We start from the raw sequence: 27,677 nt of genomic DNA on the forward strand, positions 1-27,677 counted from the left end.
CGGCTGCTGCTGCTGCTACCGCCGCCACCACCACCGCTGCTGCTGCTGCCACCGCCGCCGCTGCTAGTGCCGCCGCCCCCTCCGCTGCTGCTACCGCCGCTACTACCGCCACGGCTACTCCTGCCACTGCCGCTACCGCTGCTGCCGCCACCACTGTGCTGCCACCGCTGCTGCCGCTACCGCCGCCGCTACCACCGCCACTGCTGCTGCCACCGCGGCTACTGCCGCTGGTGCCATCGCTACCGCCGCAGCTGCTGCCCCCGACGCTGCCGCCGCCGCTGTGCTACAGCCGCGACTGCTGAAGCTGCTGCCACAGAACTACTGCCACCGCTGCTGCTGCCGCCGCCACCGCCACTGCTGCCGCCACCATTACTGCTGCCACCGCAGCTGCTACAGTCGCCGCTACTGCTGCCGCTGCTGCTGCCACCGCTGCCGCCACCGCCGCTGCTGCTACCACCGCTACTGCCGCGCTACCGCCACCCGTACTGTTAGCGCTGCTCATGCTGCCACCGCTACCGCCGCTGCTGCTGCCACCACTACTGTGCCACCTCTACTGCTGCGGCTGCTGCTGCCACTGCTGCTGCTACCGCCGCCACCACCACCGCTACAGCTGCCACCGCCGCTGCTGCTGCCGCCACCGCTACTGCTGCTGCCGCCACCGCTACTGCTGCTGCCACCGCCGCCGCTGCTGGTGCCGCCGCCACCTCCGCTGCTGCTACCGCCGCTACTGCTCCCACTGCTACTGCTCCTGCCACCGCTACCGCCGCAGCTGCTGCCCCCGCTGCTGCTTGCGTTGCTGCCGCCACCGCTACTGCTGCTACCGCCGCGCTACTGCAGCCGCGGCTCCGCCGCTGCTGCCACCGGAACTGCTACCACCGTTACTGCTGCCGCCGCCACCGCCGCAGCTGCTACTGCTGCCGCCACCGCTACTCCCGCTGCCACCGCGGCTGCTGCTGCCACCGCTACTGCAGCCACTGCTGCTGCCACCGCTACTGCAGCCGCTGCTGCTGCCACAGCTACTGCCGTCGCTACCGCCACCCCTACTGGTGCCACCGCTGCTGCTGCTACCGCCACGCTACTGCTGCCACCGCCGCTGCTGCCGCTCCTGCTGCTTCCACTGCTACCGCCGCTGCTACTGCTGCTGCGACTGCTGCTGTCACTGCTACCGCTCCTGCCACTGTGCTGCTGCCGCTGCTACTGGTACCGCTGCTGCTGCTACTGCTACAGCCACTGCTACCCCTGCTGGTACCGCTGCCCCTGCTGCTGCCGCTACCACTGCTGCTGCTTCCCCGGCTGGTACCGTTGCTGCCGCTGCTTCTGCTGCAGCTCCTGCTACCGCCGCTGCTGCCGCTCTTGCTACCGCCACTGCTACTTCTGCCACCACTACCGCTACCGCTGCTGCTGCCACTCCTACTGCTACCGCTGCTGCTGCTACTACAGACATTTAGCACACCGTGATCCGCGGTCCGCTACCGTGAACCGTCACCGCGCGTTCCATTGCGCATGCCCAGATCACTTTCATGCCGATAAATGGCGCCTCATACTTGATGTCGGCACATTGACCTGGCGCATCGGAACCAATCAGCTTGTACGCCCCGCCCACGAGCGGTAGAGTGTCACGGTGGCGGATCGCGGATCACGGTATGCTAAATCTCTCTACTACCGCTGCGGTGAGCACTGCTGCTACCGCTGCCACTGCTAACGCTGCTGCTGCTGCTGCCACTGCAACCGCTGCTACCGTTGCCACTGCTGCCGCTACCGCTGCTCCTGCCGCTCTACTGCTCCTGCTGCTACTCCTACTGCTACTGCTGCTGCTACTGGTGCTCCTGCTGCTACCACAAGGCCGTGACCATTTTCCCGATTCGGTGTTATATTGTCGCGCATATGAACTGTATGTTCTCAACGCAGCCGCGCCTGATATTTGATTGTAATAAGTGGTTTATGTGTATCCGGAACAAAGTAGTCTTTCTAAGAGACTGGATTTGTCACTCATCAGGCGTAACGACAGCTCGCGGACCAGTTCTTTATGCCTTTAACAGGTGCCTTTACGCCCGTTATACATTCCGATTTGAAGCTCGGAGCCCGAATACACTCGTAATACACCCTACACCGAAATACACCGTTAAGGGTGGATATGAATGTCTAGAAGGAAGTGTGCCCTTAAAACATCATAAATTTATGTTCAAATGTACCCTTACGAATGCGAACTTCTATTTCTCCGTTTTAAAGGAGAAACTCGGAGAGGTGTTCTGTGCCAGTTACACCGTTTCACAATTGGTGTAGAAAACATTCCTTACTTTGGCACAGCTTTTAATTTTGTGATATTATACCGTCCCTTTTCGGAAATTTCTTTACTACGTACTGCGTGGCGAGGAACGCCGAGTGAAATATGAAAGCCTTGCACTTCCCAAAATATTGAATATGTGCTGCAGGCAACACACCTGCTTTCTCTTCCTTTCAGAATGTTTAAACCATGTCAAACATTCAATGAGAATGAACACACATGAAACTGTACTCTTCGAAAACCATTCATTGAAACCACTCAGGGGACAGGACAGACAGTTACAGTACATGCTATCAAAAATATGACTTTCGCTTGAAGGATTCTGAATATAAAAAAACAATGTGCTTAACCATGGCCTGGTCTTTACGCAAAAGCAATATGTGCTGCTATGAAGAGCTGAATGATGTGTATCAAGCCTGTGTTACATAAACACTTCAATATAGCTGATCAAATACACAAAAACCCAGTGTGCTGCCATGAAAGCTATAGTGCCTTATATGATGTCTGGAACTCGGAGTACAGAATTTAAAAAGTAATCTCTTGTGCCTCTGCGATGATGATGCTGGTGAATCCCATGCATGGTGTATAATTTTCTCTTTGTCCTGAATAAGAAACAAAAAGGAACAGAAGTTAAAACATTTACTATTTCTATTAATGACAGCATTGTTGCCATCTACTGGCTTACAAATTTGTGTCACCAAAAGCTGTTACTGCAGTTTTATAAAATATTTCACACTTTGGAACCTGTAAGGCAGAACGAAGCAGTCAGTCTAAAATTTCTATCAAAAAACTGTCTACGTCTCAGGTTTTGCTTTTTTTAATACCAGTCATAAAACCTTTTAATCAATTTTTCCTGGCTATCATATTCAGTGCAGTGTTTCGAACAGCTAGGTCAGACACATGTGTGGAACATTAGGCACTGCTTCGAGTACCTTTGTTTTTGTCCCTGTTCACACTTTCAAACCTGCAAGGCAGAACGAAGCAGTCAGTCTTTAAAATTTCTATCAAAAAACTCTACCTCAGGCTTTCCTTTTTTTTAATACCAGTCTATAACTCTTTTAATCAATTTTTTCCTGGCTATAATATTCAGTGCAGTGTTTCGAACAGCTAGATCAGACACACGTGTGGAACATTGGGCACTGCTTCAAGTACCTTTGTTTTTGTCCCTGTTCAGGCACCAGTATGTAGAAGGCATTTATTTATTCAGTGCAGAAATCCTACTGAATAGAATCTGTTGCAGCAATAGCCAGATCTAGTATGGGCCCTGGTAACATATATAACTAGAGTTCTACTTATGCACATTACCATTGCAACTCAGTCCTGAAGAGGAATGTACCATCAAAACTGATGCTTCATTCTCATGCACAGAAGAATGTGATTACTATTTTCAAATATTTTTGCATAGCTGTGCTCGAATAATATCCGCAAAAATACAAAATATCATGAGTCCAAATCTAGAATGCAATTTTTGGCGCCACAAAATGATTGCACATATTACAAGTAACATGAGACTACGATTTCTTTTAAACAGTATACGAGGGTCTAAATATGAAAACAATATTCCAGTTAGCACACACTGTGTACAGCATAATGCTAGTTTAACTCACCAAAGCCACAGAAGTTGCTTCCTTTACTCTCAGTTGATTCACATATTTCAACAGCAAGCAAAAGATGTATGCAGCTTGGATGTCTGTACCATAAAGACAAAAATAAGCCAAGATTGAGGTTTTGGTCAAGTCTTCGTTTAGAAAGAACAAGGCACTATGAAAGCTGACAGTACGATTCTCTGACCATTCTACTGCTCACTGTCCACCAAAAACCAGAGCTGCATCAGTGAAAATACTGAGAGCAGCAATAAAATTTTCTGAAGGAATTTTCTGATATGATTTCAAAGCTCAGAAACTGTGACTAAAATGTATGCATTGCCATAATACATCGCCACACATTCATGTCACGAAATCAGAGGAGCCATTCCACTATTAGGGAGTTTCCCTCTAATGATGCTTCAGCCGCGCTGCTAGAATAAAAAATTACAATGATGCACTTAAGCCGGATCATGTGCGGAATTCATTACTTAGTTGCCCTTTCTATCGTTCAAATATGGGAATTAAGAAACCAAATTCCAGGAGTGGCCCACTGACTCTGGTAATCACAACTGAGTCAGCTATACTCAAATTAAGCTTTCAAATTAATTTTTGAAATGGCTCACCTAAATTTGAAAGTCATCGTAGAATTGGTCACACTTAAATAAGATTAGACACCAATTTTCGACAAAATGGTAATAGTTAAATTTCAGAGGAGACCTGCCTTTGTATGGAGGTATGCACTGCATTCGGCATACTCGCATTATCAGACATTGATTTTCATCAAATTGTGGAGGTTCCCAATACCTATGTGGCCACCTAAATTCGCAGTACTCAAATTATATTAGACCACCATCAGCCAGACTATACCCACTGAAAGGCACATTCATATCACCATATTTTTCCAATTAGCCCTTTCCTGTATCAGCTGCATTCATTTGACCCTAACAAACTAAACCTCATCCACCCACCTAACTTTCTGCCACCCCCTGCTATGCCTTCCAGCCCTTCAAATTTAATTTGTTACGCTAAGCAACAATCAGTTCTCCTATTTTCACAATACATGCCCGGCACATGTCCTTTTCTTCTTCTTGATTTTTGCTAGGATGTTATTAACTTTAATTATTTTCTGACCCACCGGTAAGCTGCTAGTCAAATCTGCGAGTACTTGCCAAATCCACTGCAATCTTATTTTCCTAGTTAATTCCCTTTCATGGTCTGGATCTGCAGTTACTACCTGTTCTAAGTTGACATATTCGCCTACCATTTCCAGTGCTTCATTGCCTATTGTAAACTGCTGTTCCTTCTCGAGGTTGCTGAACATTACTTTAGTCTTCTGCATATTGATTTTCAGGCCTACCTTTCTTTCTGCTTTCCCTGCCTAGGTCACCAAACATCTTTTGTAGTTTATCTCCTGAATTAATTAACAAGGCAACATCATCAGCGAATTATAGATCACTTCGATATTCTCCATCAACTGTTATCCCTAACTGCTCCCATTACAAGTCTGACTACTTCCTCGAAGCAAGCTGTGAATAGCAATCAGGAAATCGTGTCTCCTCCATAATACTGTATTTGTATTGCAATTTTGCTACCGCTTTCATGCAGAATAATAGTTGCTATACAGCCACTACAAATATCTTCCAGTACTTTCACATAAGGCTTGTCTGCACCCAGATTCCGCAGTGAGCAATGCCTGCACGACTGCTGATGTTTCTACTGGGTCAAACGCTTTTTCTCAATGAAAGAATGCTATGTGTAAGGTCTGGTTATATACCGAGCATTTCTCTATCAGCTATTCTATTCTAATACCAGTGCTGTGACAGGGGACAAAGATGAGAAGGAAGGAGAAGCGCTACTAACAACCGCAATTTATATGAAAAATACACTAATCATATACTCACAAAAGACAACCAAAAGTGCAAGTGCTTACTCCTTACCCCGTAAAAAGAAAAGAAATAGAACAGACATTATTTAGGTATCCGGATACGAAATTTCATTCATGTATATTTACTGAAGGGGTGCTTATGCACGTGTTGCTGTTCTTGCCAATAGGCTTCATACAATTCCGTTGTCAATTGATCTTAATGTCTGAACATCACTTTTGCCTGGTTAAAAAGAGGAGCACATGCTTTTTTCGACACATAGACACACTTCGTTTGTTCAGGTGTCTCGGTAATGTAGGGCTAAATTTGATGAAGGAGCACCATTCAAAGAAGTTTTGCATTTTAATGAATTTCTTGGTCTAGCCCATATTATAGTTCTTGCCACATTTAAAAGGCATGTCATAGACCCTGCCATCTCCGCATGGCACAAGATGCCACACATGTTCCACTTCGCAGGCCTTGTTTTTGCTTCTTTGTTGTTTTCATTCTCTGGCTCTTCTGTCAAAAAAAAGCACAAAATTTTCCTAGCTTATTAGGAGCCGAAAATAATACCTCAACCACATATCTAGTGACAACTTGTTTAAGCCCATGGGATAAATGATGGATGTGTGGTATCACTGCATACTTTTTTTTATCCCTACTGTGGATCATGTTTACCATACGACTATCTTTTTCAGGATTTTATTGCAAGCGTTATCACGTCATTCGGGAATCCGGCTAACCTTAGACTCTGGATCTGCTGCTTGAAGCCTCTGTCTATATTGTGGATGCATGATTTAGTAATCGCTGATAAGCATGGCACTGCCAAGCCTCACTTAACTATCTTCGAATGCTCTGAATGATAAATACGTAAAAGTTTTTCCAGCCCATGTAGAAAGGACGAACAAATGTTATCTTCCTTCTTTTCCAACAGCCAAGATTAAAGCTGATTTCATTTCGTATTTCAAAAGTAAATATAGAAATTTGAAAAAATAAAAATAAAATAAAAATACCGGAAAGAACGCAGCCCCAATTCCTGGATGTTTGAATGGAAGGGAACAAATATCAAGTTTGTTGTTCCTTTCTACAGTGGTCGGAAAAGCCTTTACTTATTTATTATTCAGGGCATTTGAATACAGAGAAGTGCGGTATAGCAGTGCCATGCTTAGGATCAGCGATTAGTAAACCATGCGTCTATGCTAGACAGAAGTTTCAAGCAACAGGTCCAGAGGCTCAGGTTAGCCGGCTTTCTGAATCACTTGAAACGCTTGCAATAAAATCCTGAAAAAGATAGTCGTTTGGTAAACATGATCCACAGGGGCCTTCCAGCAGAGAGAAAAAGAAGTATGCAGTGGCATTATACATCCATCGGTTATCCCATAGGCGTAAACAATTTGGCATTACAGTGCTGTTTTCAGCTCCTAATAAGCTAGCAAGAATTTGTGCTATTGTTGACTGAAGAGCCAGAGAATGAAAACAAAAAAGAAGCAAAAGGAGAAATGCCTGTCAAGTGGAATATGAGTTGCATTTTGTGCCATATGAAGAGGGAGTGGTCAATGACATACCTTTTAAATTTGGCAAGAACTATACAGGCCAAACCGGGAAATTCATGAACACGCACTTATGACAACACAAAACTCATTTCTCTGAATAGCGCTCTTTCATCAAATTTAGCCCTACATTACTAAGACTCACCTGAACAAACTATGTGTGCCTAATGTGTCAAAAAAAGCATGCACTCCTCTTTTTAACAGGGCAAAAGGTATTCAGACGTCAAGATCAATTGACAAGGGAATTGCATGAAGCCTATTATGTGTACAAGAACAGCAATATGTACATAACCACCCCTTACGTAAATATACACGACTAAAGGTTGGTATCTGGATTCCTAACTAATTTTCGTGTGGAGGGGGTAGCACATGCGCTTCTGGTTGTCTTTTGTCAGTATAATAGCTGTGTATTTTTGAAGTAATCTTCAGTTGTTAGTAGCGTTTGTCGTTCCTGCTCTCTATCCCCGGTTGCAGCACTGGTAAAGTTTTTGAAGATGTACCAACTAACTGAAATGTATGTTTTAGTATGGTATGGATATAATTGATAGTAGAGTATAGTACCCTTTCCGAAAACCTGCTTGACAGACGTTTAAGGCTCACCTAATTCTGTTAGCAATTGCCTTAGTAAAACCTTATATGTAACAGATAGTAAGCTGATTGGTCTGTAATTTTCAAGTCCCTGGCTTCCCCTTTTTATGAATTAAGATAGTGTTAACAATCTTCCATGATTCCGGTACTGTTGATGACACCAGGCTTTACACTTATCCTAGCATCCCCCCATCCTATAACTAACAAATTTGTAGTTACCCGATCCTCCCCAGCTGCTTTCCCCCTTTTCAGTTTCTAAAGCGTTCTCAATCTCGTCTTTGTCACTAGTGGAATGTCTGACTGCTTTTCACAACAGCCAATCTTGCTGTCCTGACTACTTCGGATGATACATAGATTCACCGCTTTAAGGCAGCGCCGTTCTTCAGAATGTGCTCAATTTTCTTGACGTAATACTTCCTTACGTGGACACTTTGTACCTGTTGATTACCTTTGATAGCTCTGCCAGATTTATTGTCTATTGGGTTGGAAGCTTTTATAATTTGGCATTTCTTAGTCAAATATTTTGTCCCATAATGACAGCTTACCGGTATCTTCCCTATCCTACCACCTACTTCTACAGTGCACCCAGTAGCGATATCACTGAAGGTATCACTCATCGTTCATACACAAAGGTTGTCATCTTTGGTTAAAGCTGAATATCAAAATCGACTTTGGTCATATCTGATGCAGTGAAATTTGGGGGTCCAGGTGGCCAAATTCTGTATGTTCCCCATCCCCAATTGGATACGCTCGAATAGGTTAGATATAGCCAATAACAGCTCAGTTATCATAAAACCAATGCCTAAAACAATTATGGGCAATATAAGCTTTTATTCAAACTCATCATTCTCATATAGCACTTTTCACTCTTACTCGCTGCCTATGAGCCCAGTCTTGCTCGGTCCACTATTGGTGCATTTCTATGAACAATGTAAAGTGCATGACTCAATCTTACGATTTATTCGATATTGCAACTACTCACATTTCTTGTGTCTTGGGACAGTACCAATGCATCAGCCTGGAGAACCACCTTCATGTCCCTGTTTGCACTGCCATAATGCAGGAACTGCAAAGAAACCAGTATAAGAACAAGGCAAAACAAAGGAAAGATGTGAACTTGCAACAGTTACTGCATGCAGCAGCAGACTTGCATGATTACAATATGCATTCACGAAGTGCTCCAAATAACAGCCATATATTATAAACTAAGATAGCAATAGGCATCTGCTCCTATATTTCTCTGAAAAATATCAAATTGGTAAGTAAACCCTTGCCAAGGGAGCACTTCATGAGTAAAGCATGATAGTGCAGTGTCAATGAAACCTCACTGCATCAGTCCACAGCATGATCTAGACTGCCATTTCTAACAAATTGCAACCAATGTTTAGCCTTATGATCATTGCTTTGCATTAATTTTATACACTCACAAGTCGTAATGATGTTCCAGGCAAGAGGTGACCTTGTAGTCAGAGTTTATGAATGGTATAATGATTTTCAGTTCAGCCACTGCACACTGATGTCAAACATTTTTTTCTTTATGGTTTAGGGCATTTAATACCCCAAAGCGACCCAGGCTATGAGATACACTATAGTGGAGGGCTCTCGAAATTCTGACCATTTATAGTTCTTTAACGTGCACTGACATTGCAAGCACCTTTCTTTTGCATTCGCTGCTAAGCGGCTGCCACACATTTTGAGCAATCCAAATTTTTTTCAGCATGCCTTCATGTTTTCCACTGAGTGGCAGTCTTAACACTGCTGTGGATGCTGCTATTGCCAAATATCACAAGATTTTGGTTTGTTTGTGGTTTAACGTCCCAAAGCGACTCAGGCTATGAGAGACGCCGTAGTGGAGGACTCCGGAAATTTCGACCACCTGGGGTTCTTTTACGTGCACTGACATCGCACAGCACACGGGCGCCTGGCTTTTTGCCCCCACCGAAAAGCAGCCGCCGAGGCCGGGATTCGATCCCGCATCCTTGGGAACAGTAGTCGAGCGCCGTAACCACTGCTCCACCCCGGCGGGGCAAATATCACAAGAAAAATAGCAACTAAGATTAATGCAATACGTTCTTCAGGAAACCCAGCATGTGTGTGCATGAGAGGAAAGGTGTATTACCAAGCCACACAATACATATATTTGTCCTTTCATACCTTGCAGTTGTGTTGAAGGTATCCACAGGGGAATATTGCTCAGAAACTATGAAGTCTACCAAGTTTCCCTGTAAACTATGTTAATACGTCAATATGTAAATTTTTAATGCATTAAAGAATGACCTGAGCTCCAGACGATCTTCTATTCATCTTGGGGGGGGGGGGGAAGGGGGGGCACAGTATAATATTAAGGGATGAAGAAAGCCTAAGTGCAGTCTCAATAGATTAAACTTTTATTTTAAAAAATTATTAAGTGAATAAGAAATGAGGTTTTGGTTAGTCATCCTACAAGCCCAAAGGGCAACTTAGAAAGATAAAGGACAAATAAAAGAAACAGCAAACTGGTTTGATTTGTTTTCATTCACTGTAGACTATGTATGATAAGAATTATTAAAAGTGAAGAGACAGCAAACACCTGCTATGGCCTGCATTATAAAAGCAATAACAAAGCCTGAATACATCAACAAAAAGAGAGAGAGATGGTCACAGCTTTGATAAATTCATATTTTTTTTTCACAGCGGCAAGGAAGAGGTGATACACTAGCCTTATGATAGTAGCAGAAGATATTTAGACCCATGAACTGAAAACAATGCGACCATCAGGAGTAATGACCTTGAGAGTACAATTAATTTCTGAAATATACTCGACCTCCCCATTGCCATTCTGGACGGCAACCACATGGAGCATCAATTGCACTGTTTTTTCAAAATAATTGTTCCCCCCTCAACAGTATAAGCTGCATTGCTTTTTGAAAATTTCGTTGGTGCTTTTCACTTTGTACTGCATTTGTCTCTTTTCTTTTGGAATTTCATCCTTTGCATGTGTGGCGTAACATAATTCGTTCTGCTCAAGTATCTCCTTTCCACATTATTTATTCCTTTCTTAACATCACCCTCCAGATCGTCAGCAATGCCTTCCTAGAACCTCCGTCTTTTTCTTCCCTGCCTTCTTTGCGACCTGTTTCTCACAGTACCTACTGCTAATCGCACCTAAGTTGGCATGGAAAATCACCATCGGGTATCCACTCTCCTTTATACACAGTATTTTAACCAAGTCACCAGCTTATCTTCTATTCTTTATCTTTTCTTTTTGCATTAGCACTGTTTCCCAGCATATTTTTTTATATAACTATTTATGGAGTGCTTTCGTTTGGAATTCTGCTGCAACCATATTTTTCTCCAGGTCCCTTTAAAATCATCAATTTTCTCCTACAAACACATGCAAACATCCAACCTGCTTCTTGTGCCTATTCATCGTGTACAATGCACTGCTCTTTAAATGCTGCTGCAACATTATTTTCTTCAGGTTAAGGGATCACAAGTTCCCAGTTAATATAAGGCTATCTCCAGGGCAGCATCTTTTTGTTCCTTCCCCACTTGCCTTATTCCTTGGGAAGCAAAAATAAACATAAACTGCACCACTGCCCAGACAGTGACTAGTTCACTTGTCAAAACATCCACTGGACAACTGCGGCTCCCCCTCAATCCTTGTTCAGTCTTCTTTGACTCTATGTAGCCTATTGCCTTCATTTTGTTCTGATCTATTTTAATGATAGAATACTGATATTCAGGCCATATTTGTATGCAGGCTCTTGGTGCCACACAAATTAGCCCGCTAGGGATGTTATAGCAGCTTCATACAGCAACTGAGTCCAGCTGTGGCTTCATCTATAGCTACAGTAAGAGTTCCTTCCAACTCTGATAAATTATGACTATATTTGCCTCAGCATTTGGCCTTCTTGAATGACTTATGTAAATGATTGGACCTGAATTAGTTACGTCATATTGAGGCCCTTGCATATCTCACAATATATGTGGTTTCAAATACAAGCCTCAAAGTTAGCACAGAGTTAGTTAGCTTTTTGTTTTAGCATGATTTCAATACCAATCAGCTTTTGCAACAGCCGTAGCCATCCATTAGTAAACGTTTATTATGAGAGTGCTTAAGAATTCCCAATTTAATAAAACATCAATAATGAAGCCATGAGAAGGTCCATTTCTGTCTGCTCACATTTACATCAATGATAGCCTCTCCACACATTTCGCCTTTCATTCACTTAATGCAGGGTTTTAAGGAACATTGATGCTCAACATAATATTCAAAGCGGTCTGAAACAAGTCTCGGCTGAAATCCAACTACCAAGAATGAATAAGGTATTTAGTGCATAGTTATACATATTGCTATGAAATAAAGAAGCGCCAACGATGAACGAATACAAGTTCCACTACAAGTTGTTCGTGTAGAATGAGAGGAAGAAGATTACTACACTGTATGAAAGAGCATTGAACAAGGGTAGAGGGGTGAAGCCTCAGTTCACAGGTTGAGCCAACATTTCAACAAGTGGACTTGTCTTCATCTGGGCAGAGCGATCATCACTGGCAGGGGTTTATATACGCTTTGATTTTGTTCTCATCTGCCAGCCAGCGCTGCGATACCATAATGTCGACAACTACAAACTAGCCCAGCAAAACACCTTGCAAGGATATATCTAGTCCATCGCCTTAAACGCCCGGCCACGACTGCACAAAAAAAATTCTCAAAAGCCTTCTGCAGAGGGGGAGAAGGACAAACAATAAAAACAGAACAGTAAACTACATTGGCAGGTGTGGTTCACTGTCCTGTTATTTTGTTTCTTTTTCCTTCTCCCCCTTTGTGGAAAGCTTCTGATAATTGTTCCCCTGCAGATATACTCCTTATCAGGACCTTTTGGAATGCATGTTGCTTTTCAAGAAAGGTGTGTCTGCACTAAAACTGCTTTAGGTGCCGACTAATCATTGCAGAAACAAACATACACTCACCCCAATGTTTTGAAAAAAAAAGAAACAGAAAGACAGAAGCACGACGTTTCAGGGCCCGTATGAGTCCCCTTGATAACATGAAGCGCTGCATGGAACGACGGCAGCTTAAATGTGGTTAAAATTGCATACTGTCCCAGACACTACCCAATTTTAGCCGTATTTAAGGCGCCATAGTTCCATGCAGTGCTCTGTGATCAAGGGACCCACCCGTACGGGACCCGAAATGTCATATTTCTTTTTTTTTTCAAAACATTTTGGCAAGTGTATGTTTGTTTCTGCAGTGTTCACTCCTCGCCAGACGGTAGTCCGTGAAACCCTGGACTATGCTGATTAATCATCTACCCTGCATTGTAGTTTTTCCTGCTGCTGTCACTTTTATTTATTTTCAGGCCACAGGATCACCGATTCCAGCTGAGAAATCCATACTGAAGAAATATTTTTTTTTTCCATTTTTGTTTCAGTTCTTGACCTATTTTCTTCTCATGCACCCGCCTCTCCTCCTCAGCTTTTCTTCTTCAGAATATTTAAACCCCTGCCAGTGATGATGTCTCCGTCCAGAGGAAGATGTACAAGCCAACTGGTCAAAACGTTGGCTCGACCTGCGAACTTAGCCATCTCCCTCTACCCTTGTTCAGTGCTGTTTCATACAAGTTGTCTGTGGCACTTACTTGTATTTGTTCATTGTTGACGCTTCTTTATTACATAGCATGCACCAACTAGCCCAGCAAAAAGTTCTACTCGAGTACTTACATACATATTGCATTATTTATGTAGGATGGAGAACACATAATCGAACTTAAAGAGAAGCACTGCAGCCAGAACACGCACCACTGGTTCACATGCTGTGCTTGAATATTTTCCAGTGGCCACAAAGCCAGTGCTGTGAGCTTCCATGTGTTATGCCCTGCAGACATAATGTAATGCTGTTATAAATACAACTGAGCAACGTGGCCAGAACAAAAATGTGGCAGAAGTGAGAATAAATAAAATAAGCTCTGTAGAGGTTATCACGCAGTGGGTTTTCACACGCACAAAATATTTTTCACTTCCCATTTTTTTCCTTTATACACCAATACTTAGCACCACGAAACATTGGCTTTCCGTTCTAAGCAGTGTGACAACTTTGAATGCATTTTCAATTTTTGTTTGAATAAACGAATTGGTTAACCATACACTACATTTTCTTAATTAGCACCATCAAGCATTCAGTCTGAGCATTCTCCTGTCTTTGAACCCTGTTTTAAATTTATTTTTTAATTCATCATTGCTGAATTACCATGATTACATCAACCCTTCATCGCCTATCACACACTAATCAATCATCTATTATTAGAACCACAAATTACCATGATTAATATTTTTATGTTCTCTTATTTTCGGCATGCTGTGCCTACTACTATGACTACTGCTAGTATTACTACCACTACTACTAGTCAGAGATGGGCAAATGCCCTCATTTTGGCCTTTCCTCCTTCGCCCTCATTTTCCAATCAACGGTCCTCCCTCACCCTCAACCTCATGTTCAGCAGTTTTAATATTCTAGCTGTTTCATTATTTTTTATCTATGTCAACGTTATACTGAGTCGAAGTGGGCACAAACAATTCTTCTCTGCGTCTGTTTTCGGTGGTGTCAAGCCGAGTTGATCATTTAGCAATCCGAATTTCTCGGAGCTAATAATGGACTTAAATAAATTGCATGGCTGTGTTCATCCTGTAGCGAATCACTGGCAAGAGCTATCTGGTACTTGTTCCGACAGCTACTGAGAATGAGATATGCACTGCACGAGGAAGCCAGGGGCTGTGAAAAGTGCAAAGAACAATTCGGACAGTGCCCTAGGCATGTCAATCAAAGGCGAAACTTCAGGAGGAAGAAAAATAACTGCCATAGTTTACTGGGCAAACCTGTCCACCAGTTCACACTCGATATTTGAAGAAGATAGACAGAATACTCTACTCTGCATGAGGCAGGAGGAAATACAAACTTCTAGCCAGTCGCAGATGGAGAAATCATGAGGCATATACGGCATATTGGCAACAGAACAGTGTAATTCAAGTAACAGGAAAATTGCTGTCACACTGAAGCATAAATTTTGAGGGGGTCAGTGGGTCCTGACCCTTATTCGCTTTGCCGAGGGGGGTGGAATGGGGGGACATATAACATGCAAGTCTGGGGCCGTGCGCGACAGGTGTCATTTGGGAGACGTCGCGTGAAAATGCTGTCGTTTGGACATGGTGCCGCAGGTGCCACCGATGATGTGCCCCGATCGCATCCAGACTTCCTCCAGGTACAAACAGAAAAAGCAAAGTGAAACACGTAACTTTGTTGCACTTCTTATTTTCGCGAACGGCACCTCATTAGTGCCTAAACTTGTTTTTTTAAGCATTTTTTAAAACTTATACGAGAACAGAACGAGACAGCGCATAACTAGAGCAGTACGACGTGCAAAGTGAACAGGCCAGCATTTCGTGCGTAAGGTTTCATTATGCTTCCTGGATTGTGTGCTCAAATCTAGATTCACTTATGAAAAAAAGCAATGCTTAGAACGGGGAAAGAAAAGCAACACATACGCATCAACTTGCCGGAATCGGCACTCTATCAATTCGCCTAAGCCCACATCTCCTAGCTGATATTTTTCATTTCGGACAATACGTACCCGCATATGCAAAAGCCGAGAGCCGGATTGCCCACACTGAGAAGGCAAGAGCTGCAAAAGAATGAAATTCACCTCGAACCTGCATGAACAAACTTTTCACTTGGACCGCGCATTTGCCGAAAATATCCGAGGGCACTGCCGCAATGGAAACTTATTCGCGCACATTGTACACAGGCATCCTTGAGCATATATAATTTGCAACAGCGCACCAAAGTGTTGTTTTTAACATAAGCATCAACAACTTGAGTGGTCTGATCGAAAGCACACGGCAACACAAACTGAAGGGCTTCCCCAGCTGTTCCTACCATTCGCTGTTTTTTTTTCTCTTTTTTGTGTGTGTGTGTGTGTGTGGGAAGGGGGGGGGGGGGGCAGAATTGAATCAAAGGAAGACCCTTTGGACAGAGAGAGCGGGAAAGGAACGAACGGTGGTGGACGCGTGTGTACTATTCTTAGAGCACTGCTGCGACGCGCACCCATGTCTCCACCCACCGCTTCAGGGAGATCTGATAAGACCAGCCACAGCCACTGCTTGAGCCCTGCCGTGGACCAGCGTGCGTGGTCTGCTCGCCCCGCAGAAGAGATTTTATTTTTTTTTTTCAAACAGCTTTCGTTTGACAGCTGCCCTCATTGTGAACGCAGTATAGTCTGTCGTCGGCGCATTACCACAGGGGGCAAAGCCCCACGCACACTTGCTTGCTTTCTGCTTTATCTGTCGCCTCCCAGCAGCGCCGAGTCAGTCTTCAAATGAAGAGCCACCACGCAAAGCTCTCGTGTGCGTAGGCTGAGATGCGCCCTGGCTAACAACGTTCCGGCTACAGCCTTCTAGAACACTGTAGCCCGCCAAATGGAACATCTTCCCAGCCTAGTAAGAGTTTCGTCGCTTTCGTTGCTTCTTTTTAGTTTGTTTAGCAACACACACATGGTGCACGCGTATGTTTGGCACAAGGCAGAAAAAGGGACAGGACGCTATCTGAAAGCAGGCATCTCGCTCACATGAGGATCGAACAACTGCTTGCACAACAACACGGAGAATCTGCGGAAGAGAGGGGGCCTCTTTCCCTTCACAGAAATGGCTAAGCAGAATCAGGTGTACAAAAAGCAGTGTTGTCATAATTTCAACCTGCAAGCTAGAGCTCCAACGACATACCATGACTACACGGAATTGGATTTGATTTAACCTCAGCTGTCTGCTTTATTGAGCCAGTCTTAGAGTGAGTGTGAGGCGCTGAAGGGTAGCATTCGAGAGCAGGTATCACACAAACCCTCGAGGCTTTCTTCCCCGAAGTCTTCCTTTTGTTCAGATCTGGTAGCAGTATGCGAGACAGGTGCTCTCTGGTGCGACTCTAGCCTTGGCAGCATGCATACAGGTACTTCATTTCGGCTTTCCATCTTGTTGGGATACTTATTAAAACGATCTCATAAAGTCGTAAGCTAAAATTACAGCCTGTACTTAGGATCCAAGCGTCCTGGAGGGCTGGACTTCGATGTCACCCTCTCATCTCAACAGGTAACAAACACTCCACGGCGGGTCGGGCCCAGCCCGTGCGGATCTCTATCACTGAGTGTGAGGAGACGCTTTGTAGCTTTCCTCGATATAAACCCGAATATGTGTCAGCTAAAAATTTGATTTCAGCGGTTGCATTATTTCTGCAGCAATGAACCAGCATCACTTTTTCGCTTTATATAGTGACGTACCAAGCACAGGAAACCATGCTTTGGAGAAGAAGCCGTTGGAAGCCGACATAAACATGGTCCACCCCTAGAGTGAAGCTGATCTTGGCAAAGTAATGGCAAACTAAGAAGACTGGCACACTGACATGTTTGGGATATTTAAACTCCTCAAGTTATCGAATAAGGCGACTGAGGCCTGAATTGCTAACACAAGTGGTGAATTCCATCTTAATGCAATATGCTTCGTATGCGTTTCTGCAGAGTTTAGACGTGAACTTCTTCAAGGTTGTCGTTTCATGGAATAGAGTCGCAGCCTCGGTTCGGATGCAGTGGCGGCAACAGACGTTCAGTTCCACATCCCCCCCTTTTCTTTTCCTCCCGCCAGTGCGCCTACTCGTGCGTGCAGGTCCTGAAGTGTGCCGTTTTTTGCAACATCCAATTTATTCTATGTAGCTTTTGGCATATGGCAGCCGTGTACAGTAAACAAATGCACTCTTCCTCAGGACGAACCTGCCGACGCGCTTGATGCTACATCCTTGCTTGTGCTTTCCCTGCATCATATTGCACACACCAGCCAATATTTTTGGTGCAGTGATGACTACAAGGACATCACCTTTCTGAGACACGTTTTTTAAGCGGTGGGAAATTTGATAGTAATATGGAATGGCAATGGGTCTTGTACTTTGCACTTCTTCAGCTCAGCGGCGCTCCTCTACATCCCTAGCATCATTAGCAAGGCCCTTTAAAGCAGGGTAACCACCTCACAGAGAAATCCTGCACTGATCAGTGTTTGCAGCCAAACATCTATGCTATGTGTCATTTCATGTAGGCACGATTTGTCAACAGTGGCATGCAGGTAGTTCTTTAGCAATACCCCTGGAAACTTAAAATGAGCTGACTGGTTCTTTAAAATACCTTCTTTTTTATTGAGGCTCATGCCACCAGCACGCTTTGATTTTGCAAACAGCAACAAATGTATCTAAGAACTGCAAGCACCATTGCGCTAGCACCTCATAGCTGAAGCCAACCTGGAAGCACATTCGGCAAAGAGTCATAGAACCCGGCTTGGCATTGTGACACCCCTGTAATGCGCGAGTCTGTCATAACATAATGCCTTACGATCGTCGGGTATTACGATGCATTAAACTTATTCTGACTACAGAACGGATGTTAAAATCAAATAAAGAATAGGAGAACCTTACTCCGATACAGGACTTCAACAGGTTAACACAAAATGCGAACACACTCTTTGGATACTGGAAATGAAGCAACTCTTTCGTGAAATTGTGCTCAATGCTCACCACCCCAGGGTATCACTTCACTAACGATATTAAAACCCATCTTAAGAACATAGATAAACTAAAACCAAATGTTATAAAAATTACGGAATAAACAATTCATTGTAATTATGTTCCGCACATATTAATGCACGATATGATGATTTTGCTAATTCACAACAAAGCAAAAAATGGTAAAAGAAGTAAGAAAATTCTCCTGTTTCTGCAAACACATGACAAAGATTGCATTGGATATTGAACTGTGGTTTATTTTATTAGAGCTCTTATCAGCCAAAATTCACTGTTGTTTATTGCGAACTGTTATTTACACTTTTTAAGAAAGCTTTCTGTCAAATCTTGCTAACAGACAGTCAGGAAACACTGTCAAGAAATACTTCTTATACGTGGACTACTCATGCAAGCCACCCTGAAGGAGGGGAAAAAAAAAAGATGTATGGCAGGGTCGCAGCAGATAAGATCATCCCACATCAGTCTTTTGGATGCGCTTTTTTTTTTTCTCTGGACCTGCTTTTGCCTGAATAGCAAAGAAACGTTAGCAGTTAGAAACGGCTGTCCTGTGTATTTCCCCGGTCCCATCCTGTTCCGTGAGGCTGGAAACAGCAACATCGCTTTCGGTGACTTCCTGCAGCTCTCTAGAGTCGTTTTTAGACTTTTCTTCACCACGAGCATCGGGGCAACTTTGTGGCTTTCCTTCCTGCTTCTTTTTGCTGCAGCGCCTGTGCCCCGTTCCATCTGTTTTCTGTACAACACAACTTTAGTGGAGGAGAAAGTGTGTGGTCACTCGTGCCTTTCGTGTTGTCGCGTGCTTTTTCTTACTATACAGAAACTACGCCTTTCGTGGAAGGTTTGCCCCCACCACTCAAACTGTATCTTTCCCTCCCTCACCCACACCTCAAGCGGTATTCCTACAGGGGAGCATTTCGGGGAGGGGGTGTAGGTGCAACACCGACCGGCGGAACTCCTTCCCTTGCTCCCGCATTCACGCGGGCGACAAAGTACGAGAGGGGTGTCACTGCTACCAGACAACAGAGGTTCGGCGCGCGCCGAGGAGAGCGGTGTCTGTGCTGCCTGCTTCACTCCTTCGCCGCAGCCGGGTTCAATGTGCATTGTTGAAATTTTAAACTCTGGCAGAGTGGATGGTGTGGAGAAGGCACGAGGAAGCTGGAGACGGGTTGATGATCAAGTAGCCCGGATATTTTGTATAAAATATCACATCAGTTCAATGTCAAAATAAGAGCATAGAGACAAGGTAGGCATCAGAGCCACGACAGGAACAGACTAGAATGCCTACCCTCACTCTTTTTTCCATTACTACTAGGTCCCTAGATGAGGAGTGCAGTTACTTGAAAAATGAAATGAAATCAAAGTATTTCATTTACTTTGCTCAATACTACAACGCATGAAAAGATTAGAAGGCTTCCAGCCGCAGCTTGAAAAACGAACTCCCTGTAACCATCCTTCGCACGGCGACCGAGCTTCAGCAATCGCGGTGGTAGTATGAGATCTCTAGTTTGTACACAAAAAGCAACGTATTAGAACAAAATAATTACATACCACATATGTTAGTAGCATTTTATGAGCTATAGGCACTGAACTTGGCAGGAAACAAAATGGTAATGAAACTTGCACCAAAAAGAAAAAATGTTGAGCGCGAAACAAAAGACGTGAAAACATCAAGCGTTAGATAGAAAGGTGAGGCTTTACAACTAATTATTTTGCATGTTATTCTGTGATCATGTGCGACAGAGTGGCAAGACCAAAAGTTGTTCTCTTGCACTGGATAAGCAGGAGCGTGATGTATCAAATTAAATGGAGCATTTTAAGCTTACAGTTAATGTTACCAAAAGAGCAGTTTTATGCATGCGTAAAAGCATCGGTGTATAAAGTCGCTGACCTGATGATGATAAGTTATGAAGTATGCATCAGTGTGCACATGCGATGGCATGTTAACAATAATTTTCGCTATGAGTTTTTGTGCGACAGATATTCTGACTATTATGTTCGGTTATCGCATCGCAGATGCGAAGGCTGTACGGGAAGAATGGTTGAAGGAAAACACTGTAGATTAGAATTTTCATGGCTGTTGGAAGATTGCTTGAGGCGACATTGGATACCAGTTGTTTTATTTTAATTTACTACAAACACTCTATACCAATAATTCGTCCCAGAAACAGATAGGGTGGCGTACGGCCGTCCACTTCATTATGATCTTCCACACAAACATACTCAAGATTACTTTGCTGCACTCCACATCGCGACTGACATAGTGGTACCCTTCAGCTAGTGAAAGTGAAAAAGAATGTTTCTTGGTACATCATATTAAGGTCTGTCACAGCAAAGGGGCACCCCACCACACCACAAACAGCTACGACAACGCGCTTCCCACAGAGCGCAACCCGCAAAGTTGCCAGGAGAGCGAAGAAAAGGCCTTGGACACCCCTCCTCCCCGGAGGAGGTTTCGTGCCAGCCAACAAAATGCCCGCCACCCCCAAGGGGCCCCCCCGGGAAACCAGTTCAGGTGCTCAAAGGCGGCTCGTTTTCACAACATCGCGGTCCAAAGGGGTGGGTTTCTCCCCTGTGTGAATACCTCTTCACCGCCTCTGCCCTCCCTCGCCCTCACCTCCCTGAATCAAATCCTCACGAGGTGAGGGTGAGGACGCCCTCGTGAGAATGCCCATGTCTGCTACTAATATTACTATGCCGACGACTTTTCGACCGAACGTGCTGCGTAAGCTGTCGCTTAAACTGAAGACAGCATGAAAGAAATGCAAAGCAAACAGATGCACAAACCAGTGGCCAGCATCTGTGCAGAAGATAAAGAAAACAAAGTGTCTAAAGGTGCGTCCGACGTACTCATTCGATTCTCGTAAAGATACGGAGGACGTCGATATACAGGCTCATAGCTACATGCATGTTGAACGCGTATTTCTTCCTCCATGGTCTGCATTCCGCTTGCTACGCTATATCAGTTAACCGCGACTCCTGATGAGGTGCTACGAAGAGTTCATCTATGCTAACATAAATCACGGTCTTCTCTCCGGATTGTGTACGGCAAACATCGCTTGTCACGCACATAGCTGCATGCGATGCGATGTACTGCACCACCTCCGCCAGCTGGCATCGAGATACGCACATTCACAATCAGCTTTCGCTTCGCACTAAACTATCACCTCGATCTGCCCGTAATACAACAAACGAGCTATTCCTAGCATTTATGCTGTCTTAGGTCCTGCATCGACCTCCGAAAATCGAGCACTGGCAAAACACACACACACCTCGCCGTGCAGAACATTCAGCCGTCCAAAGTATGTATATACGCTGTACGTGAAATGGCATTATGCTCGTTCCTCACATGCAGACAGGGAAACAGGATGTTTCTAGTTAAATTCTTTGTTTAAATCCTACCTCAGAGCTGTGACAAAAGACATGCCGATAGAGGCCTAAGCTGCTACTGCGGCGAACTGCATGTCAACTCGTCGAGGCGAGGACCTACAGCACCGCAATACATGAGTGCACAACCGGAAAGCCGGAATGATCCGAATTCCCTACTAACAGCAATGTTGTCTGGTATTTAGGGGGAAACTAGACAAGTACTCAGCCTGCCTCTTTTTTTTTTATGTCGTTGAATTTTGTGTACATGTAGTTAAAACCCCCGCATGCTCGAGGTTAGCATGACCCGACTCAATGGCCGCAGCTTTGAAACGAGCGGGAGATATGCATGCGTTGCCGGACTTAGGTACGCGGTAGAAAATGTGCGCTCCACATTTCGTTGCAGAAGCTGACTCTTGGAATTTTGCAGAGTGTGCTATGCAAGTGATCGTTGCTACAACCACGCATCCCTGTTCCCACGGCTGGCCTACCTCAAGGCGCATAAATGTTCAACCGAGGACGTATCAATGATCGAAGAGAGGACAGATTTTCATAATATAGGGCACGAAATCGATAGCTAAATTCTCAGTGTTAGACAAATTTTGCCTTGACCATGCACAATTCAGTGTTTCAGGTGTGGCCAGTAGCTATAAGTTTGAACAGTTCACCTTTCAAGTCAGTGGCGCCAGCAATGGACCAGCGGAGCGATTTTCCACACTACACCACTGTCTTGCTAGAAAGCCTACCAAGGCGGCGTTTGACATTCAGCTGCTTTTTGTGGGCCCTGTAATTGAAAGCAACACCCTCAGAAATGAGTTTGCACAGTTTCACTCCAGGCTGTCAAAGCAGGTGAACGTTGATAAAACGGTTGAGCACTCCAGTCGAAACCAAACACCCGTGCATCTTTAGAGATCTGTAGAATCCCCTTCAGTTTTTAAAATTATTGGAATAGGTCACTTTCCAATCGCTGGGACATAGGCCCTCATGACAGTGCTGGCACATGAATAAGGACCACACCAGACCGAAAGCGTATCAGCGAATTGTGTTGATTTTTATGGTGCATAAGCGACTAATGCTGCCCTGCACCAAAAGCAAGGTTTAATTTATTTATTTTGTGTGTAATGATTAAAATGTTTTTTAGGATGTAGCTTGTTTAGGAACATTTAGGAAATCAAAAATGCAGGGAATTTGCACGTCTCTCCTTGCTGGGATGGAAAGGGATCTGTTTCAAAATTGTACAAAATGTTTTCCTCTTATTTTCTCGAGTCTGGCGCACGTGTAAGTAAGATATGGTTTATTATTAGTTCGTCTCCACACTCCTTGCATATTGATTTGTCCTTTTCATAAGTATGAAGCTGTGTGTCAGGTGTGGGTGTGTTTTTTGTGAAGATGACCTAAAATGTCCTCCATGTTGTGTTTGTGATGACTGCATGATTTCAATTCCTCGATAACAGGTTTGACAAAGAGTATTTTGTTGTTTATTTCAACGTTTCAAAAATTTTACCATTTCACTCTCACTTTTCTTTGTACAAGCTTCTTCGTATCTTCATGTAGCATATTCACCCTCTGTAATTTAGCATTGTGGCAAGGTAATCTGGTTATTTCTTTTCATCACCTTTCAAGACAGCTGTCCCGATTTCATAAAGTGTAGGGTTTCTGACGACAGGAATTCCTTGAAAGTCATAGAAATAAATGAGATCCACAATCATGAGCTATCTAAGGTATGCACATACATGTCCATTGTTCAGTGGAATGGTGTCAGCATGCTGTTAGAATAAGTCTTGTGGTAACAACAACCATTGTCTGAGGTGGTCCTTTAATGGGCATCGAAGTGCCAATAACTGCAGGTACTGACTGAACTCTTGATCATGTTATGTGATAATGCCATCCTTGTATGCATATCGGTATACATTTCAGAATCTGCAGTGCATCATTTGACCATCTGCCACCAGTTTGTGTGAAAAAGTATTTTTCATGCATGTTAACCAGTATGATTAACAGATGGACCCTGTGCACAAGCCAAATGTCACGAGGCTACACGACATGGCAGGAGCTGTTAACTCAAGCTTACAAAGTTATATTTGAAATATGTTTCGGGATGTTTCAGCTCAGAGTAAGAAAGGTTACTCCTAGGTCATGGAGGCATGTTTGTACAGTTTGATTAACGCGAGGCTTACAGAGGTCTATGCCAGGTTGTCTATCACATAACAGGGCAGCCTACGACCAATGCTAATGAGTATGTCTGAGGTAACAGACATGAATTAAGGAATTAGTAATTAAGTTTGTAGCAAAGGGCATGTAAATTAACGGGAATCCATAATGGGATCTGCAGACAAGAACCATTAAAGCTGGCGCATCATACCTTTACAGGTGGAGATTAGGAGTCTCCCCAATTTTTATCTGCTCAAGGCTTGTTATTTTTTTAGTTCTTCCAGATGAAGAAGATGTGAAAATGATAGCATCGAGAATGCCAGAGACCATTGTTAACAAGGATGCTGATCCCAACAGCGTAGAAAAAAATTTCAAAAAAGCTGGGTGACTAGTAATGCTGGCAACAGTTGAAGGTAAGTGGAAAGGCATGCAATTGAAATGCAACGTATGAAGAGATATGTTGCGAGACGACCAGTCTGTGGTGTGCGACATATCTGTCTCCGTTAGTTTCATCAAGTGATTGGCCAAAGCAGATGGGGCTTGTGGTTTTGTGATAAGTGTAGTGTAGTAGCATAGATGCAGCCTTGCCCATTAACAATTGGAGTGTAGTAAGTGCATTGTTTTGTTTTTGTAAGATGTTCATGGTTTCCATGCAAACATTATGAGAAATTTCTTCCTAGAGAATGTTTGCTGAAATGTGAATATAATGTGCAATAAAACTAGTGTTTTCTTGCTATTTACTTTTCCTTGTATACATTAGTTCTGTGAAGGAAACCACAGGCTAGAAGGAAATGTAATGGCATGCATTTTGTTACTTGACCCTGTTGTGCTGGCTCAGTAGTTAAGAGTGCTTGGCTGTTAAACCCATGGATGCAGATTTGATTCCAGCCACAGCAGGGGCATTTCAATAGAGGCAAAACAATAGCCTATCATGCACCATGCAGTGTCAATGCATGTAAAAGAACCTCAGGTGGTCGAAATTATACTGGAGCCCTCAACTATTGTGTTCCTCACACCCATAGTTGTTTCGAGATGCTAAACCAGATATTGTATATCCCATCGTACTCTGAGTGAGATGCTATTCATGGTCAGTTAATCATACATAAAATGACTAAATTTTTTTCTGCATGGTACAGCAGCTGTTGTACAATTTTATTTTAGCCTGCATGAAGAATATCACACTGGCTCCACATGGCCTTCTGTCGACCCTTGATATGTGCCACAATCACACACCCGAGTATGTATTTGTCTAACGGCACCTGTGCATGCATGGAGGGGACCGTTACTTTCCATTTGTCAGAACTGAAATGTATGATCGACATCATTCCTGTAATTCAACTGCCTGATATTTGAACTGTCCAGCATTGACGCAAGTTTCAAAAAACTGCAATTAGCAAATTAATCTAAAGAAACCATGCCAAGCACTGCTTCGGTTTCATCTTCAACAACTGTTTGAGAACTAAAATTAGCCAAAGGTTGCACAGCATAGATGAGAGGTTACAAAATCTAAAAAACAACACACCCCACCTGTGCCTTGTAGGGTTTCACATCCTGAGGTGACATATGTAGCTATGAAGAATACTGTAGTAGAGAGCTCCAGACTAATTTGACTGCCTGGGCTTTGTACTTTGCGTTGACATCTCGCAGGAAACAGATGCATTTGAGCTTCACCTGCACCAAAGTGCAACTGCCATCACTGGCATTAAACATCACGACCTTGGGACTTGGGGCGAGTAGCCGAACGCACCAGATGACGCAGTGTGTACGTACATGCTATGCACGTCAACCTCTCAAGCATTAAAGCGGTCACATGCATGGCAGATATTCATGTTCAGCTTTGGACTGACAAGTTTAAAAGTGTACCATTTGTGTTTGTCTAGCATGAAAAACAAAAGAAACTAAGGAAAAACAAAAATTAACATTGAAAAAGCACTAGTCAATAACACATAAAGCATATTCATTCCTTTATTAATGATAAATTGGCCTTCAACAATAGTACAAAACCTGAACATTTAGGAAGGTGCTGTGCCAGGTAGCTATTCTACAGAAGCCTGAACCATTTCACCGGTAGTAATGCATACCTTGGCAGTGTGGGCTGGGCACTTATTTTTCTGTCCATTCTAACATGCGAAAACTGTATCATGTGCATTCCTATTTTCAGAGTTTTGGGCTCTGTAGTGCAGTCTGATAACAAATTTTGTCGATGACTTATTTTCGTCTGACTGTTGCACAGCGAGTGTGAATAAATTCCCGCGACGCTCTCTTTATGCAACGTTTTTGGACGTACTGCTGCACCTAATAAACACAGACATGCATGTGGAACGGACACACTGATGTCCGTCCGGACATCGGCGCACTCGTCACAGAACTCTCATAGGACGTAATCCGGACATCACAGCATCTCATGGTAAGCACAAATCACACCTCCAGTTGTACAACAAACACGAATGACGCGATGCTTGGGCTAGAGACACGACGGCGGTACCCAGCTTTTTCAGCGCCGCTTGTATGTATGTAGAACTTCCAGCGCTAAACCTCAATACGAGCAGAAAGCGATGCGTTACGTGACGCATCTCATCACAGATGGAAGTGAGGAAACTTTGAAGAATCAAAATTACATAACTACATAACGAACGTCGTAGACGTTAATCCGCATGATAACGAGGACCAAATGAGCGGGCGTGCGGGCCGCGGGCTGGCCGTCAACACCGCGATTACATGCGCTTGCGCTCTGGTCGTGCTTGCCACCCTGCCGCGGTCCAACTCACGTAAACCTATCATCTAGGCACTATTCTTACCACTGTACTATTCTTTGTAATTTCACATTTCACGCATGCAGTATGTAGTACATACTTCTTGCACCTCGCATGTACACCTCATACTAACTACATATGGCTACCATGTTGTTGCTACAACCACATCTGGGGATCTCGGATCCGTCCGGCTTTCCCGACGGATCCCAAGGCCCATATCGGAGAAAAAGGCGTTGGGTCCGTCGGACGAACCCTACCGATCGGGTCCGTACGCCGTACCTCTGAAAAATATTTCCCGGATCCGTCCGACGTATCCCGAAGAAAAACGCACCGAGTCCGTCGGACGTACCTTTAAGACCATTGATCGGGTCCGTCCGACGTACCTTTCGCCACAGCCTAAAGAAAACGTCTCAAATATTGTGCTTACGCAATGTATCACATAGAGCTAAACTACAGCCCACGAGCGCGCATGAAAGCAAAACCTCTGGACGAGATGGAAATCAAACTTGTCAAATTTTAAATCTGGCAGAACGCAGAGGTCCTAAACAGTATGCGCTAGTAATCTCTTTCCAGGTACAATCGTATAAATCGAATGATTTCCCTTCGATTTGTTGCAACCGCTCTCGGCGGCGAGCTCCGAACAAGTCTGTAACGCTTGTAATTACCTGAGCGTCAAACTCAGCAGTATGCCAGGCATGCTTTCTGTAAAACATGCGTTCTAAAATTCGCACCCACCATGCGCCAATACATAGGATTGCTTACCTTTAGAGGGAGGACGAGCATCGTCGTGAAGACAACGCAAAGCACATAGGGATGTCAGGCGGCATTTTGACAACATTGAACGAAACTACTCACATCTGCAGTTAAATACGCACACAAAAACACTACGGTTCACTTCAATACGTCGCAAATATGTCCGAAAATTCCGCTGGCGTAAACAACGCATCGCCGCCATGCC

The 27,677-nt window shown here is 44.1% G+C and overlaps 1 protein-coding gene across 10 annotated transcripts; it reads right to left on the bottom strand.

Moving 5' to 3' along the window:
- Positions 1-2,517: 2,517 nt before the first annotated feature.
- Positions 2,518-27,677, bottom strand: LOC146179168 (uncharacterized). Of its 10 annotated transcripts, none has more exons than XR_014700697.1 (6): positions 27,482-27,677; positions 15,478-15,528; positions 13,652-13,727; positions 8,853-8,936; positions 3,892-3,974; positions 2,518-2,886 (listed from the first exon to the last, which is right to left on the bottom strand). XR_014700697.1 is itself a non-coding variant. In XM_084578848.1 (6 exons), exons 4-6 carry the CDS (start codon positions 8,882-8,884, stop codon positions 2,810-2,812), a joined length of 192 nt encoding a protein of 63 aa, XP_084434974.1. In that variant the 5' UTR covers positions 8,885-8,936; positions 13,574-13,727; positions 22,484-22,599; positions 27,482-27,677; the 3' UTR covers positions 2,518-2,809. The 10 variants fall into 10 exon arrangements, 8 of the variants coding, with proteins under 8 accessions (XP_084434974.1, XP_084434972.1, XP_084434978.1 ...); XM_084578848.1 differs by lacking the exon at positions 15,478-15,528 and adding an exon at positions 22,484-22,599 and having other exon boundaries at positions 13,574-13,727; XM_084578846.1 differs by lacking the exon at positions 3,892-3,974 and adding an exon at positions 22,484-22,599.

Source organism: Amblyomma maculatum, chromosome 9 (genome assembly GCF_055883805.1).
Source record: "Amblyomma maculatum isolate TAMU_Amacu chromosome 9, ASM5588380v1, whole genome shotgun sequence".
Taxonomy (NCBI): Eukaryota; Metazoa; Arthropoda; class Arachnida; order Ixodida; family Ixodidae; genus Amblyomma; species Amblyomma maculatum.

What these genes read in the sequence shown, in the direction of transcription:
- LOC146179168 (XM_084578844.1), bottom strand. Translation starts at nt 13,717, where the DNA reads ATGGAAGCTCACAGCACTGGCTTTGTGGCCACTGGAAAATATTCAAGC. An exon ending in GCACAGCATGTGAACCAGTG is followed by an intron (nt 8,937 to 13,651) that starts GTGCGTGTTCTG and finishes GTTTCTTTGCAG; the next exon opens with TTCCTGCATTATGGCAGTGC. An exon ending in TGTCCCAAGACACAAGAAAT is followed by an intron (nt 2,887 to 8,852) that starts GTGAGTAGTTGC and finishes TTTCTTATTCAG; the next exon opens with GACAAAGAGAAAATTATACA.